The following is a 16,432-nucleotide window of genomic DNA, read 5'->3' on the forward strand; positions in this document are numbered from 1 at the left end:
GTGGTCAGGGCGGCTGAAGACCTGGGGTGCAAACTGTTGACACTGGCACCAAGCGGGGTGGGATTGGGACCATGTATTCACTAGCACTGGCTCTGCAGGCAACAGAGTCCCCATTAAATCCAAAAGTAAGGTCAGTTCTAGTTGCTTCAATTGCACAAAACACATGAAATGCTGTGAAAATCCCTGAAACATGAAGTAATCGACTAGAAATATTATCTTGCGGAAATCAACTAAGTAATAAAAATCAAAAAACTTAAGGGGAAACCTAAAATAGAACAAAGCCTTAACGGGATGCCGACTACAAACCTCGTATCACTGAACTATTCAGTTTCCTCAGAAGGAAATAGAAATATATAAACTTTAAATGACCTAACAAGGGTAGAGCCTCAAAAATTCTGATGTATTATAATCCTAGCTCAACCTACATAAAACAAAACGCAGTAATAAAGGATTGAAGACTCAAAAGTACAGTTACTAATACTGAATTTACAGAAAAGGTTTGAAAACCTAAATAGCAAGTTTTAAACAAAGCCCAACTTGAAGAAGGCCAAGCACAATAATAAGGGGTTGAAGACTCAGCTATGAAAATCCCGGTGCTGCTTTTACAAAATGGCTTAAAAAGCTAAATGGCACAAATTCAAAGAAAGGAATACAAGATAAGCTGTTTTAGGTTTTGAACAAACTCAAGAACAGGGCTGAAACGCCCCCATGGTCTAGATGTTACCGCTGATGTTAAAGACTGATTTGATTTCCACAAGATAATATTTCTGGTTGATTTCCACATTTTAATAATATTTCTAGTTGATTTCCACATTTTAATAACATTTCTAGTTGATAATATTTATAATGTTTATAATATTAATAATATTTCTAGTTGATTTCCACATTTCTAGTTGATTTCCACAATATAATATTTCTAGTCAATTACTTCTCATTTCAGGGATTTTCACAGTATTTCATTTGTTTTGTGCAATTTCTCGGTTCCGTGACTGTCTATTTTTCTACTAGTTGCTTCCATAGCTGAGGCTCTCTCTGCGCCATAGGGCTGGCATTGGTAGCTGGCATTGTTGAGCACTGACTGAGGCCCACGTCTTAACGAGGCAACCCCCAGCTACCCTTTGAGCTTCACAACCCTCCTTCTCCTTTCCTCTTCATCTGCCCTCTCTGAGCACACAAGCCCCGACTAGGGATAAGACACAGCCATTTTCTCCATCCGCCTTTTGCCATTGCCTTCATCTCCTCGCCCGGAGACCCAGCAATTCTGGGACAGCCAAGCTTGGAACAATGTTTGCTTGGCTATTCCCCCCCCCCCCCGCAGTCCTGTGGCCTTGCAACGGCTTGCGGCAACTTGATCAGTTGTAGGATGGACGGTTTCAAGAAATGGACAGGCCATTTTTTAAAGAATAGAATCACAGAACCGTAGAGCTGGCAGGGAACCCAAGGGCCATTCACATTTTTATTTCTCCCAATCATCTTATGCTTTGATGATAATAACAGTAGTAATTTTAAATTAATTCAATTATTTAAATTGCATTTTAACCTGTATTTTAAATTGGTTTTTTCCCTCCCTACTATGTTTTTACTGTTATTTTACTGGTGTTACCTGCCCTGAGCCTGGCTCTGGCCGGGGAGGATGGGGTATTAATAATAATAATAATTAATAATAATAATAATAATAATAATAATAATAATAATAAATAATGCCACCCGTCTGAGTGCATTGCCACAATCGGTCTGGGCGGCTCCCAGCAAAATATTGAAAATACAATAGAACCTCAAACATTGAAAACTTCCCTAGATGAGTCCTGGGCTCCCTTTTCCAGCTCTACACTTCTATGATTCTTGGATATTCTAGTAGGACTGAAAAACAGAAACACAGGAAGGGGCCATGCAAGCCAGGGCAGGGTTTCTTTAGTGCCTGGTGGTCACTAGGAACATCTTAAGCTCCATCGCCAATGAATGCACCCAGTACTTTCTCCCAGATGAATAAATGGTTGTCGCTCACTCCTACAAGGAAAGATATCACATTGCATTTGAGGGACGCTTTGTGGGGAGGGCGAAACTTACCTGTTGTCCCCCCGCCCCCCGATTAGGGATCTTGTACGGGAATGCCCTCCCCAAAGAGATCTGCAATATACAAGCCCTCCCTCCCACCAATCCTGACAACAGACGTTTTGCTAATACAGAGTAAATAGCAGTCATAGAATTAAGGCTGTATGAAACTGACCCTCAAGCACTGAAGGGGAAAGTCTCCATGCGAGGAGGAGAAGGGAGCAGTCTTTTCACTAAATACTTCCCCTGGCCTCTGCTCGCACCAACCCCTTTAAACCAGCCCACCCAGTGGCATCCCAGTAGTCCAGAACTGGAACTGGAAGTGCAGCAGAGAGAGGCATTCAGAGACAGATACCCCAACTCCCTCCAACAGCATCACCCAAACATCCATAAGCATAAGCTCAAACAAGGCAAAAGGACCCATTGAGCCACCTGTGGCTTATATTTCTTCTCTCAAAGCTCATACTAATTATGGAAGAAGCAACCAGGTAGGAGAATCATATCCCGGCTTCCTTCACCTCTTCAGTTCCGAAAAATGGGCTTTTCCAACAGCACTGCGGAGAGTTGGTTAGCAGACAGGAAACCAACCGCCTGATGCTGTCAGCCAATAACCTTTGCATGGTAGGGTTCAAGTTTGCCAAAAGTGAACATAGTGCAAAGCAAGACAAAAACCGAATTAAGGACTCCTTAATTACTGCCCCGAGCGAGGGGGGCGGCCAGTTGCTCTACGCGAGGTATATTATCTGGCTCTTCTGCATCTCGGCCAGCAGCCGCCCTTCCCAGGAGCCGCTTCCAAGAAGTGGACGACGTAAAATTCAGTTCCCAGCTGAGGGAGTCAGAGCCAAAGAGAGTTCGAAAAGTCTCGTCATGAACGTGATGGGGAGAAGTGACAATAACGCGGTCGTCAAAAGTGAAGTTTTCGCACAACATTCGTGATCCACTACGTTCTGTTAACATTCTCAGGTGGGGGGGAGGGAGGCAGAAGGGCTTGAATTTCTCTCCGTAATTCTGCAACGCTTTGGGGGTAAATAGGCGAAAGTGAGGCCAGGCTCAAATTTGAAATGTCTGCTTCCCTGTTTAGTTCTTGGCTTCCAGATCAGAGAACCAAACTTTTGAACATGGTAGAGCACCATTTGGGGGCTTTAGGTGCTAGTGATCAGGGCTTGACGTGAGACAAAGCTCCCCAAGCGTTAGCCCTGGGAAATGTGAACGAATGAAGTGTCTCTGAGAAAGTGCAAAGTGCCTTTCCCTTCCCCCTGAGTAGCCACAACCAACTCTGGGGATTAAGGAAAAGGAAACCCAAAGCAGAGGGCACGACTTCAAGACAAGCCTGAGTCTTAAAACCTAACAATAAAAATCCAGTTTATACATACTACACAGTGTGTCATCCCTGGGGCTCCTACACCACCTAGAGGAGATATAGTATGTTGAGTCTTAAAACAATCATTCATCTAGGCATTCATTCATTCCATCCCACGTGAGCTCTCTTCCTACTGGTTGCTGCTCGGAGTGCGGAGAGTCATCACTAATGGGACAAAAAAAGCAGCAAGAATGTGTCTGTGTGCATTGTTGCTTAGTGGTTGCTTTGAAAAAGCATACTGGGTAATTGGAACACCAGTGGCAGGAATGAGAAGTTGTGGGCTCATGAAACAGGTTGCTGGAATTTGAGAGAAAAGGGGGCACAGCACATCTTAGTGGTGTGAGGGGCATCATTTGTTTGAGGTTGGTTAAAGCACTGGTTTTTCAACAGGTGGGTTGGGACTGACTTCTGGGCCACGGCTTGATCTACGATGGGTCACAACAGCAGCAGTTGCACTATGGTAAAAATAATAATAATGGGAAATGTTTGGGTCGAAGGTGGGTCCTGGGTGTGAAAAGACTGAAGACTACTGGGCTAAAGGATACTGGTTTGGATCAACTCTTTGTGAACTTTGCCAAAGGAACATCCAGATGAGAGCTTCTGTTGTTCTTAGGGGGTTCTTGGGCACGGAATCTGAAGGAAGCAGTGAATAGGAAGAAAATTGAGTTGGGAAGGGAGTTGTATTGCATGACTCCAGCATAAAAGGTAAAGGGACCCCTGACCATTAGGTCCAGTTGTGGCCGACTCTGGGGTTGCGGAGCTCATCTCGCTTTCTTGGCCGAGGGAGCCGGCGTACAGCTTCCGGGTCATGTGGCCAGCATGACTAAGCCGCTTCTGGCGAACCAGAGCAGCGCACGGAAACGCCGTTTACCTTCCTGCCGGAGTGGTACCTATTTATCTACTTGCACTTTGACGTGCTTTCGAACTGCTAGGTGGGCAGGAGCAGGGACCGAGCAACGGGAGCTCACCCCGCCGCGGGGATTTGAACCGCCGACCTTCTGATCGGCAAGTCCTAGGCTCTGTGGTTTAACCCACAGCACCACCCGCATCCAGCATAACAGACTATTTATTGGGCATCACTGTCTGGCAAGTGGGGGCAGGGAAAAGAGCAGAGCAGGATGAAGCCACAGGGAAATGGGATAGCGTTGGGCAGTTTCCTTATTCGGACCGCTAGGCCACCCAACACGATATTATCTATCCTGACCAGCAGTGATTTATCCAGGGTCTCTTACCCCTCCCCCCCCCCATGATCATGTCCATTGACTTGCGCCTAAGGCAGGCAGTAACGAAAACTTTAAGAACGAACAGGAGACTCCCAGTACAGTGGTACCTTGGTTTACAACCATAATCCATTCCGGAGGTCTGTTTGTAAACCAAAACAGGTTGTAACCCAAGGCGTGCTTTTGCCAATGGGACCTCCCAAAAATATTTGTTCGTAATCCAAAAAAAATGGGTTGTAATCCAACAAAAGGTTGCAAACCGGGACATGCACTTCTGGGTTTGACGTGGTTGTAATCCAAAACGTATGCAAACCAAGGTACCACTGTATTGAACCAGGGCCAGGGCGCATGGGCAGCGCATGTGCGCTGGCCTCTCTGCCTGCAGAAGCCACTACTGAAGAGTAGCCCTGCTACTGCCCCTAGTGGATTGGAAGGGGACATACTTAAGGTGCCAAAATGACTGGCATCAATGTCACAGAAAGGGTGACAGGAGAGGGTTGGAATGCGGGATTATAAATTGGTAAAGTCACTTTTTTTGTTTGGGAAGAAGAAGAAGAAACACAAACTGTGAACTGAGCTTGAAAATGCAAGCGCCGGCTCCTTTAGTAAGACTGGGGAAATGGTAACCCATTTCAAAGGAAGGAACGTGCCATTTTAAACTGTCAGGAAGGTGATGGGCGTTGTGTCATTAGATGGAGAAAGGGCTCTGCTTTATTTTTTTGGTGCCCCATGAAAGAACAAAGATGGTCCCTTTGCCTGTCACTGGAAGAAGGGAGGAAAGCGATGTCTCTGGGTCCATGGACCATATGAAGCTATCTCATGAGGAGTCAGATAACTGCTCCATCTAGGCCAGTGCTGCCTACACTGACTGGTAGAGGTGTCTCTCAGTCCCACCTGGAGGTGCTGGGGAATGAATTTGGAGCCTTCTGCATGCAAAGCAGGTGATCGATTGCTGAGCTATGAAATCCACTCCCTCCTCACTTGTGAGTCAACCTGGCAGTGGGTGAGAATACATCTCGTCACTGCAAGGCAACTGTGATGTACCCCTTCTCTTCCCACCGGGAGCTGGCAAAAGGCTCAGGCAGGATCTGTAGTTACTGCTGCAAAATCCTGTAAGTGAGGGGACGCGAGCAAAAGTGGGTTACAGGTGGTGGCCTAGTGAGGATTAGGGACACTGGTGGTTTCTAGAGTAGCGGTAGAAAAAGCAGAAGAGAAAGAAACAAGTTATTGGGGAGCTTTTCTAGCAGGTCGCAAAAATGGCCAGAAAGAGCCTACTGTGGAAAGGAGAGAGATCGGGAAAAAGTCTCGTAACTTCCCTGAAGTGGAATGAGAGGAAAACTTCCGCAAGCTACAGCACCTACGGCGCGAGGGTCCTTCAGCAGGGAGGCCGGCTGCCCAATCCCAGCTCCTTGCAATTCCTCCAGGGTTGCAGGAAGAGGGGCACCGCTAACTCCCCCAAGTCATTTGTATAAATCGAGATGCAGCAGGTCAGAACGGTCACCCAGGTGCCCCCCCCAATAAATACCGAAATAAATAAATAAAAAGTCTCAGTGCGTGGATGAAATGTACAATCAGTGGTCAGCTAAATTATGGTCGTTTCCATGAACTGGCTCTCTCTGGGCGAAGCAAGTGTGCGGCGCAACAGGCTTAGCAGGGGAAGGTCATGGCTGGGAGCAGGAGCTGCTGGTGTTGGTGACGGAGCGGCAGCTGATCTTGCGGATGGAGTGCAGGGCGACCGTGCAGCAGCCCCGCAGGAGCGAGCTAATGTTGTAGATGGGCTGGCCCTGCCTCCTCTGCGAGCGGCACAGCCAGGCGACCGTAGGCACTGCCGGCACCACCACAGCCAGGAGATCCACGATGAAGTGGCGGCTCCAGTAAGTTTGAGGCTCCGCCGCTGCTGCTGCTGCTACGAGCTCCTGGCCTGGTTCAGCTTCTTCTTCTTCTTCTTCTGGGGCGCACACGACGCTCACCGACTGGCTGGCGCTAGAAGGCTGGCGCACGGTTGGGCTGTTGGCCACTGGGCTTGGCGAAGCTGCTTGCTCAGTAGCGTTCTCTCCCTCCTCTACTGCGCTGATCGACACCGCTGAGCTGGGATCAGCGGCTGCCATGTCCGTGGCCCCCCCAGGAAGACTCTGGCCCTGGATCTCCAAGCTCTGCGGCTCGGCCGCCTCCTCCATTTCAGACACCCACACGGAGGTGGGGCTGGCCAGGCTGCAAGCCTGGGATTTCATCACCTTCTCTAGGATGGTATCAAGATCTGGCTCGTACTGCACAAAGTCTGTCTGTATGGCTTGCTCCTGCATGCAGCTGGCCTGAACCGCGGCCTCGACGCTGTGCTGAGACCCCATCAGCTTCTCGTACGTGGAGCTGGTGGGCACCCGGGACCCCAGGGTGAAGTTGGTCTGCAGGGAGGTGTCGTCTGTGCCGCACTCCACCCCCGAGGACAGCAGGCTGCTCTGGTCCAGCAAGTCCGTCCGGCTCAAGGAGTCGTCCGCGGCCACAAAACCGCTGTCACAGGCTGCTTCTTCCACTGAGATCTGGGAGCCGCCCAGGTTCCTGTCGGCGGCTCCTTGGTCGCTCAGCTTGGTGTAGGTGGAGCTGCGGGTGAGGGAGCGGGCCGGAGAGCCCCCCGCAGACTCGGCAGCCCCCTCTTCTTTGACCGTCCCATCCTGGGCGACCTCCATGCAGTGCAGCAAGGTCTCCAGCTTCTTGTTCTGAATGTTGATGTCCACAAAGTACTTTTGGAGCCCTTTGTCTTTCTCCATCAGGTTGTTCTTGACGGTGTCGATGACTTGCTTCAGCTGCTTGATCTCCTTCCGGGCCTCCTTCAACGCCAGCTGGGCCTCCACGCGGTGGCACTCCTCCTCGATCCAGTCCTCCTGCATCCTGGAGAGCTGCGTCTTCAGGTCATCGATCTCTGCATCCCTGTAGCAGACGGACAAGCAGACGGTCACTGCCCTTGCTAGCTCTGCAACAGACTGTCTCGCCAGAGTGGTGCATGCTCTGGTTGTCTCCCGCTTGGACTACTGAAATGCGCTCTACGTGGGGCTATCTTTGAAGGTGACCCGGAAACTAGAACTAATCCAGAATGCGGCAGCTAGACTGGTGACTGGGGGCGGCCGCAGAGACCACATAACACCAGTCCTGAAAGACCTACATTGGCTCCCAGTATGTTTCCGAGCACAATTCAAAGTATTGGTGCTGACCTTTAAAGCCCTAAATGCTGTCAGCCCAGTATGCGAACCACTTCTGATTGGCAAGTCCAGGAGGCTCAGTGGTTTAGACCACAGCACCATCCACATCCCTTGTTTAGGTAGCCTCTATCAGATATCAAGGAACAATATTAGGGATAAGAAAAGTGTAGGGGAGAAGTCTCGCCTTCATGTACTCCAGATCCAAGGTCAATACATTTCCGAGCACAATTCAAAGTGTTGGTGCTGACCTTTAAAGCCCTAAACGGCCTCGGTCCAGTATACCTGAAGGCGCGTCTCCACCCCCATCGTTCTGCCTGGACACTGAGGTCCAGCACCGAGGGCCTTCTGGCAGTTCCCTCACTGTGAGAAGCCAAGTTACAGGGAACCAGACAGAGGGCCTTCTCGGTAGTGGCACCCACCCTGTGGAAAGCCCTCCCACCAGATGTCAAAGAGAAGAACAACTACCAGATTTTTAGAAGACATCTGAAGGCAGCCCTGTTTAGGGAAGCTTTTAATGTTTAACGGACTACTGTATTTTAATACTTTGTTGGAAGCCACCTAGAGTGGCTGGGGAAACCCAGCCAGATGGGCGGGGTATAAATAATAAATTCTATTCTATTCTATTCTATTCTATTCTATTCTATTCTATTCTATTCTATTCTAGGGCACAAGCTGAATCCTCCTTTTATCGAGCCCTGGTGGGCGGTAAGGAAATTGTACCATCAAGAAAGATGCATTAGTGGGTGGTAGGTATAAAAAGGTTGACTACCCCTGATATAGAGTGAAAGTTAAATTCTGTGAGTAGACTGTACACATTCAGCAAAGTTACCTTTATCTGCTTCTCTTAGGCAGCAATCCTATGCACACTTACCTGTGAGTAAGGTTTACGGTTTGCTGCCTGAGGTGAAGCGCAAGAAGCTGGCTAAATTTGCAGCTGAAGCTTCAGCACTGGCAAGGAGATACTTCCACAGCAAATCTCAGGAAGGTGTGTCGTTCCCATGAAGCCAGCTATTGTAATCTATCAATCATTAGCACCTGAAACGTTCCACCTGACGCAGTTCTGAGCGGCCCGCAAGGCTGACTGATGCTTGCCTGGCCTAGTATGTTCAGGTGAATGCCGAGCCTCAAATTCCTCCACCCCAGATGCAAGAGCCCCCAAATACTGACCTGTCCTGCAGCCTCTCGTGCGTGTCTTTCAGCCTGGCCCTGAGGTGTCGAATGCAGACCTCTTTCTGCTGGAGGGGGGTGAGGTACTGCTCGGGGGTCGGGGGCTTGATCCCATGGTTGTCGCTGCACAGCAGGTACTTGACTGGGCGCCTGAAAATACAGGAAAGTTCATCAGTGCCTTGGAACTGCCCCTGGTCCAAAGGGAGATTTCCCTTCCTGGTCCGTGGAAGGTTCAGAGCACATGACTGCACCTCCTCACGTTCTCACACTCACTCTCTTGTTCTCTCTCCCACGGCTGAAAATTAGACTGCAAGCACCTTGGGGTTCACCTTTTAGGCTTCAGAAACTCAGGACAGTGCTGCCTATGTTGACACTGCTAAGTTACCGTATTTTTCGCTCCATAAGGCGCACCTGACCATAAGGCACACCTACTTTTTTTTTTGGGGGGGGGGAATTCAAGAAAAAAAATATGCGGCTCTTGGGGGCTTTTGCGGGAGGTGGGGGAAGTGAGAGAGCCTTGCTCTGTCCCTTCCCCCACCTCCCGCAAAAGCCAGGGATAGCCGCGCGAAGCCTCCCCAGGGCAGCGGGATGAAGGCTCCCCACTGCCCTGCGGAGGCTTCACGGGATACCCCAGAAGCGCTTTCCCCCACTGCCAGCCCCAAAGAACAGGTCGGGGCTGGCAGGGGAAGCCCGGGTCCCCCCCCCCCAGCCCCAGGGACCACACATTCACTCCATAAGATGCACAGACATTTCCCCATAGATTTTAAGAGGGGAAAAGTGCGTCTTATGGAGCGAAAAATACGGTAACTGTGGGCGTTTCGAGCTCAGATTTTTCTGCTCCTTTCTCCAGATTTCTCTTCCAAAGCCAAGCAAGAACAGAGGAGAGCAATGACCCTGCGCAAAGGATGCTTTAGTGCTGCCTCTTGCCCAGGATGGAGTAATGTGGAGATAGCAGACTAATGACTGTAGCAAATGAAGAAACAGAGAAGAGCAGCAGAGGGGGAAATCAGACAGACATTTAAGACGAAAGACTCTTCTTTACGCTTGCAAGACCCTTGGCATTGTGTCGATTTGCCAAACCCTAGTACTTTGCAGTACCCAGCACCCTTTCTGTATTTATCCATAACCACTGATCTTGGTTAGCTTTCGGCCTTTGGGGAGTAATGGGGGATCATAAATACATAGCTAAAATAAGTTTTTTAAAAAATTGTTGTACAGTAATATTCTGCTGTAGAAAACCCCCACAAAAAACAGCTCTCCAGAGCTGAGGCTGTGGCAGGGGCCCTGATCCTATCAGTGTCAATGAGGGGAAGTTTCTTTTTTCCAGTGTTAAAATGCTTTGCCCAGAGAGGTGTGTCTGTTTCCTATCTCCCCCCACCTTGCCCTGGCTTTTTAACCATGATGTTTTATATCCTTGATTTTTAACAGTAAACTGTATTAGTCTACTGTTGATTTTTGAATTGTATGATTGCTTTATTTCATATATATTGATTCCATGATGAGTACCGTATTTTTTGCCCTATAGGACGCACCTAGATTTTGGGAGGGGAATAAAGGGAAAAAAATTTATCCCCCCCCCCCCCAGCGCGGGGCTGGGGCGGGGGAAGCCCGAGCTTCCCCCTCCCCCAGCCTCCAGAACGGGATCCAGAGCGATGCCGAAGCTGCAGGGATCCAGAGCGATGCCGAAGCTTCAGGTTCCTTTCGCTGAAGCTTGGAAAACGAGAGGGGTGGGTGCGCACCGACCCCTCTCACTCTCCAGGCTTCAGGGATAGACTCTTCTGGCTTCAGCGAAAGCAACGCGAAGCCTCCAGAGCACAGAGGGAGCAGTCCCTCTGCGCTTCGGAGGCTTTGCGTTGCTATCGCTGAAGCCAAGGAGCCTGCATTCGCTCCATAAGATGCACACACATTTCCCCTTAATTTTTGGAGGGGGAAAAGTGCGTCCTACAGAGCAAAAAATACAATATATATGCTTATGCGTGGCTCCCTGGTCCTGCCAATGATGCGGAGCAGGGAATGTGATGGCAGGGAGGACACACACATCATCATGACGCCAGGTAGGCTGGGCTGGATGTTATAGATGGGAGAAGCAGGAGCCGAGAACAGGAACACTGCCAAAAATGTGTAACGTGAAAGTACATCCTTCGAGCACTATTCCATTTGCAGCTGCAATAACTGGTGACCTTCACAAAGTTTTTGTTGAATGGATCCTTTTCCTTTCCTTTCCTTTTTACTATTGCAACATTGGACTTAATTTTTAAGGTTCCTGAAATACAATCCATATTTATTTATATTTTAATCCCAGGTCAATACATAGGTTGTGTGCAAAGGACAGGTGCATAAGAGCAATTGCAATATCTATCTATCTATCTATCTATCTATCTATCTATCTATCTATCTATCTATCTACCTACCTACCTACCTACCTACCTACCTACCTACCTACCTACCTACCAACCAATATATGGAATCTGTTGGCAACTTTCTTGCCCTTCCACACTAATGGTGAATTTGATCACTTCTGAAACCCTGTATCAAGGGACATACGTTATGCCCCAGTTTTAGCAGCGTGTAACTGCCCTCATTTCAACTGAGTTCAGAATTAGTCTGCACATACTGCAGTACTGCTCTTTTGAAACAGCTATTTTTAAAGACAGAATCCAATCCCTTTTTATGGGGTTTATTTGGGGTTCATTCACAGGTCCAGCCTTATTATCAGCAGCTGAATTCATATTCACGGTTGCTTACAAATATAGTTAGACATGTAGTTCCTTCCACTCATAAGCATGCAATAGAAGAGTACAGGCAGGCTACCCTCCAGTTGCTTCCTAGCTACTCTTCTGTGCTGCAGAACAGCCTCAGTTAACCAGCATTAGGAGTTCAATCTGCCATTATTTGGCAGCCCACCTGGATCACTGGTGCCAGGTTAGGATTGGACTAATCAATTACATTTTCCCAGTTATATTGGACATCTTGAGGTTAGGTGATGGCTATTAGCCACAGGGACGCGGGTGGCGCTGTGGGTAAAACCTCAGCGCCTAGGACTTGCCGATCGCATGGTCGGCAGTTCGAATCCCCGCGGCGGGATGCGCTCCCATCGTTCGGTCCCAGCGCCTGCCAACCTAGCAGTTCAAAAGCACCCCCGGGTGCAAGTAGATAAATAGGGACCGCTTACCAGCGGGAAGGTAAACAGCGTTCCGTGTGCTGCGCTGGCTCGCCAGATGCAGCTTGTCACGCTGGCCACGTGACCCGGAAGTGTCTGCGGACACCGCTGGCTCCCGGCCTATAGAGTGAGATGAGCGCACAACCCTAGAGTCTGGCAAGACTGGCCCGAGCCGGCAGGGGTACCTTTACTTTTACCTATTAGCCAGAATGGCTAAATTAGCCCATGCCAGAAGGGTGCCCTTCAAATGTTTTCATGGAATCACAGTTGGAAGGGACCCCAACGGCTATCTAGTCCAACCCCCTGCAATACAACCTCTGCTTGAAAACCTCCAATGAACCTTCTGAAGGACTCCATTCCACTGTTGAACAGATCTTACTGCCAGAAAGTAAGATGTTTCAGAGAAACCTGGCCACTCTAAGGAAATTCTGCCCTTGGTATGTTCATTTTCCACCTCTCCATTTTGATTCTCTGGCCCCAGATCTGCACAAACTTATGATCCCAAAATACAGATGTGCTTTTACACTTGCAAGACTGGATGTTTTTGCCATCTGCGGTACTTGAGGGTTGATCCCAAAAGATCCTGTCTGAGAAACGTCTTTGCCCCTGTGGAGACGGCAGCACCGAAACAGCGGCACACGTCCTCCTGTCCTGTACTCTCTACAAAGACCTGAGGAACGAGATCCTCACCCCACTCATACTAACCATCCCAGGGCGCTCAACCACTGCCACAATGTCCTTTCTTCTATCAGATCAAAATGAGAAGATAACAGCAAAGGTTGCTAGGTTCACAGCAGGGGCCATCAGAATAAGGGCCACTAACTGACGGCTGATTCAGGACTTTAAATTGTGCTCTTATATCAAACTTCCTTTTCTGCGTATACTGTAATGTTTTACTGCTGGTATGGCTATTGGCTAATGCGAATGAAGTTTTATCTATCTATCTTCCTGACGTTTAGTCAGAATCTCCTTTCTTGCAACTTGAATCCATTGGTTGGAGTCCTACCCTCCAGAGCAGGAGGAAACATGCTTGCTCCAGCTTCCACGCAACAGACCTTCACAGGTGTTTGGAGATGGCCATCACATCTCTCCTCTTTTCCAGGCTAGGCATATCCAGATCCTTCAACCATTCCTCATATGGCTTGGTTTCCAGACCCTTGATCATCCTTTGGGACTACAACTCCCACCAGCCTAGGCTGATGGGAGTTGTAGTTCAAAAGATGTGGAGGCTGCCATGTTGGCAAAGACCAAGCTGAGCAGAACCCTCCATAATCAGAGGCGGTATACTCCCAGACTACCAGGTGCTGTGGACTAATGTGCAACAACGATGCCTCTATCTTGCTCAGCTTGCAGCTATCCTAGAGGCTAATTCTCCCCTGGCCTCCTTTCTGGCCCAAAGAGGACTAATTTAGCCAGCTAGGCCTGGTGATCATCTAATGTTTATTGCGTGGATTTTCCACTAAATTGATTTTAGAACTTTGAATTTACTGTTATTCATGCTTTTATACTGTATTTTATGCTGTTTTTTTGTTGTATCACAATTAAGTGCTTTAAATTTGTTGTTAGCCGCCCTAAGCCCGGTTTTCTGAACCGGGAAGGGTGGGGTATAAATAAATTATTATTATTATTATTATTAAAAACAGAAGTACTGTTTTGGGAGGACAGGGGGTGGGCAGGTGTGGGGGACTCTCTGGTCCAGAATGGGTTAACTGTGCCCCTGAAGGACCAGGTGCGCAGTCTGGGAGTCATTTTGAAAGCCCTAAACAGCTTCGGTCCTGTATACCTGAAGAAGCATCTCCACCCCCATCGTCCAGCCCGGACACTGAGGTCCAGCGTCGAGGGCCTTCTGGCAGTTCCCTCATTGCAAGAAGTGAGGTTACAGTGGAACCAGACAGAGGGCCTTCTCGGTGGTGGCGCCCGCCCCGTGGAACGCCCTCCCACCAGATGTCAAAGAGAAAACCAACTACCAGACTTTTAGAAGACATCTGAAGGCAGCCCTGTTTAGGGAAGCTTCTAATGTTTGATGTATTACTGTCTTTTAATAATTTGTTGGAAGCCACCCAGAGTAGCTGGGGAAACCCAGCTAGATGGGCAGGGTATAAACAAAATAATAATAATAATAATAATAATAATAATAATAATAATAATAATAATATTTAGCAGGCCACTGCTGGGTTGGCAAGGCAATTCTCTCTCTTATGTTGGACGCTTGTGATGCGCGCGTGTGTGTGTCTCTGTGTTGCTGCCCTTCCAGGAGCCAAGGGTTACCTTGGGGTGGGGCTGCTGTCGCTGCCCTTACAGGAGCCGGAGTTGCTGCTGCTGCTGAGCGAGGAAGTGCCGTAGGTGTCCCGCATGCTCACTGGCGGAGAGGGACGCCTGGAGGCAGGAAGAAGAGGCTGTTTCTCAGTCGGAGTGGCAGGGGCCGTTGCAGACTTAAAGAACGAGGCAAAGCCACTCCTTCCGTAAAACTCACGGCTTAAAACAAAACAAACAAACAAACAAAAACCACCACCAAAGGAAAACACGAATACAGGAAGAAGAAAAAAACAAAACAGGACAGAACAAAACAAAACAAACGACAAGAACAAACAGGCAGGGTTCAAAATGGAACGTGGCAAAAGCTCTCTCTGCAAACAGGTTAGTGAAGCAGTAGCAAAGGCGGGCCTGAGGAGGGCGCTGCAAGCCCCCAGCACCACTCCCCAGCACCCCAGCAGGAGCACCCCATCACTTTCATGGAGCCCAGAGCCCAGGAAAAAGCATCTGATCATAAGCACTAGAGGGGAAGTGCTGGAAAGCACCGTATTTTTCCGTCTATAAGACGCCTCCATGTATAAGACGCCCCCTATTTTGGGGGACTCACCAATTGCCAACCCACCCTTGGCACTATCCGTGTATAAGACGCCCCCTAATTTCTGACATTTTTAAAAGGAAAAAAACCTAGCCTTATACACGGAAAAATACAGTATCATCCTTAGGTCCAGGCTGCCTTTGGGATGACGAGAGGCGGCAGAGACCCTTTAAGCAACATTTTAGATAGATGGATAGGAAAAGGTAGGAGAGATGCTTGCAAGGGAACATGTATTCATTGACTATACACACACAGTCAAATCTCGGCTGTCAAACGTTTCGGAAGGGAATGCTTCTGTTTTCGAATGCACCTTAGAAGTTGAACGGCTTCCGAGGTGCGTTTCTCAATTTTCCCCATTGAACTTACTGACAGACCTTTGGTCCTCGGTTTCCGAACATTTCGGAAGTCGGATGGACTTTCAGAACGGATTACGTTCGATAACTGAGATTCCATTGTATATATAATAACGTTGTCTTAATTTGCTTTTGACTTTGCCCTCATGCTGTATTTCTACATCTGCACCTGTACATCTATTCGTGCATTTCAGGGGGTTAGGCCAGATGACTTCCTGGGACCCCTTCCAAATCTACAATCTCATGATTCTACATCTTTAATGTTGTAATCTGCCCAGGGAACTTATTGCTCATGGATAGTACAGTCATACCTCAGGTTACAGACACTTCAGGCTGCGTTTTTTCAGGTTACGGACGCTCCGAAACCCGGAAGTACCGTAACAGGTTACTTCCGGTTTTCGGAGGTCGCACATGCACAGAAGCGCTAAATCGCACTTTGCACATGCGCAGAAGCACAGATGTGTCGCTGCGGCTTGCGAACATGCATCCTGCACAGATCACGTTCGCAACCCGAGCGTCCACTGTATAGAAACACTAAATAAAAATTAAAACTATGATAAGAAGTCATATAATCAAAGGGTTGGAAAGGACACTGCTACCTGAGTGCGCTAGGTACTAAGTGCTTGACATGTCTCTGTTTTGACATTCCACAGCACCACAGGCAGCTTACTAACATGTTTCACCTAAATCTGTCTCCTTGTACTTTAGATCCATGGCATCTTGCCCAGGGGTGAACAATTCCTAGTCCTTTTTAGCAAGTGAAGATGGTCGGCACACCCTCTCCTCGCTCCCATCCATATTAACACACATGCTTCCGTTCCTGTGAAAGAACCCAGGGAACTCAGGCGTCTGACAAGAGCTCAGCATTGCTCTGCTCTCCCCGGACAGGGCTGGCATTTTCAAACAACAACAAGCGTTGCTCTTGTGGCTGGCAGGACCTGACAGGTCACTGAGCGTGACAGGAGAGCTGTGCTTGGCTTGGCTCATCGCAAGCTGCGCCGGCTTGCCTTAAAGGCGCAGGAGCAGAGCCTATCGAAGAGCCTGGCAGCCCTGTTCTCAGGAGGTGCCTTCGCAAATG

At 48.7% G+C, this 16,432-nt stretch overlaps 1 protein-coding gene across 3 annotated transcripts in view; it reads right to left on the bottom strand.

Moving 5' to 3' along the window:
* Positions 1-1,929: 1,929 nt before the first annotated feature.
* SNPH (syntaphilin) overlaps positions 1,930-16,432 on the bottom strand; it is a 49,792-nt gene continuing 35,289 nt past the window's right edge. Inside the window, exons 4-6 of one of the 3 annotated variants that reach the window (XM_083507479.1) lie at positions 14,422-14,628; positions 8,994-9,143; positions 1,930-7,557 (exon numbers count right to left, since the gene is read on the bottom strand). In XM_083507479.1, coding sequence (XP_083363605.1) covers positions 6,294-7,557; positions 8,994-9,143; positions 14,422-14,628 — 1,621 coding nt within the window. In that variant the 3' untranslated portion in view covers positions 1,930-6,293. The remainder of the gene's footprint in view (positions 7,558-8,993; positions 9,144-14,421; positions 14,629-16,432) is intronic. The other 2 variants (XM_083507480.1, XM_083507481.1) reach the window with 2 other exon arrangements.

Source organism: Podarcis liolepis (assembly GCF_965112155.1).
Source record: "Podarcis liolepis genome assembly, chromosome: 6".
In the NCBI taxonomy this organism is placed as follows: Eukaryota; Metazoa; Chordata; class Lepidosauria; order Squamata; family Lacertidae; genus Podarcis; species Podarcis liolepis.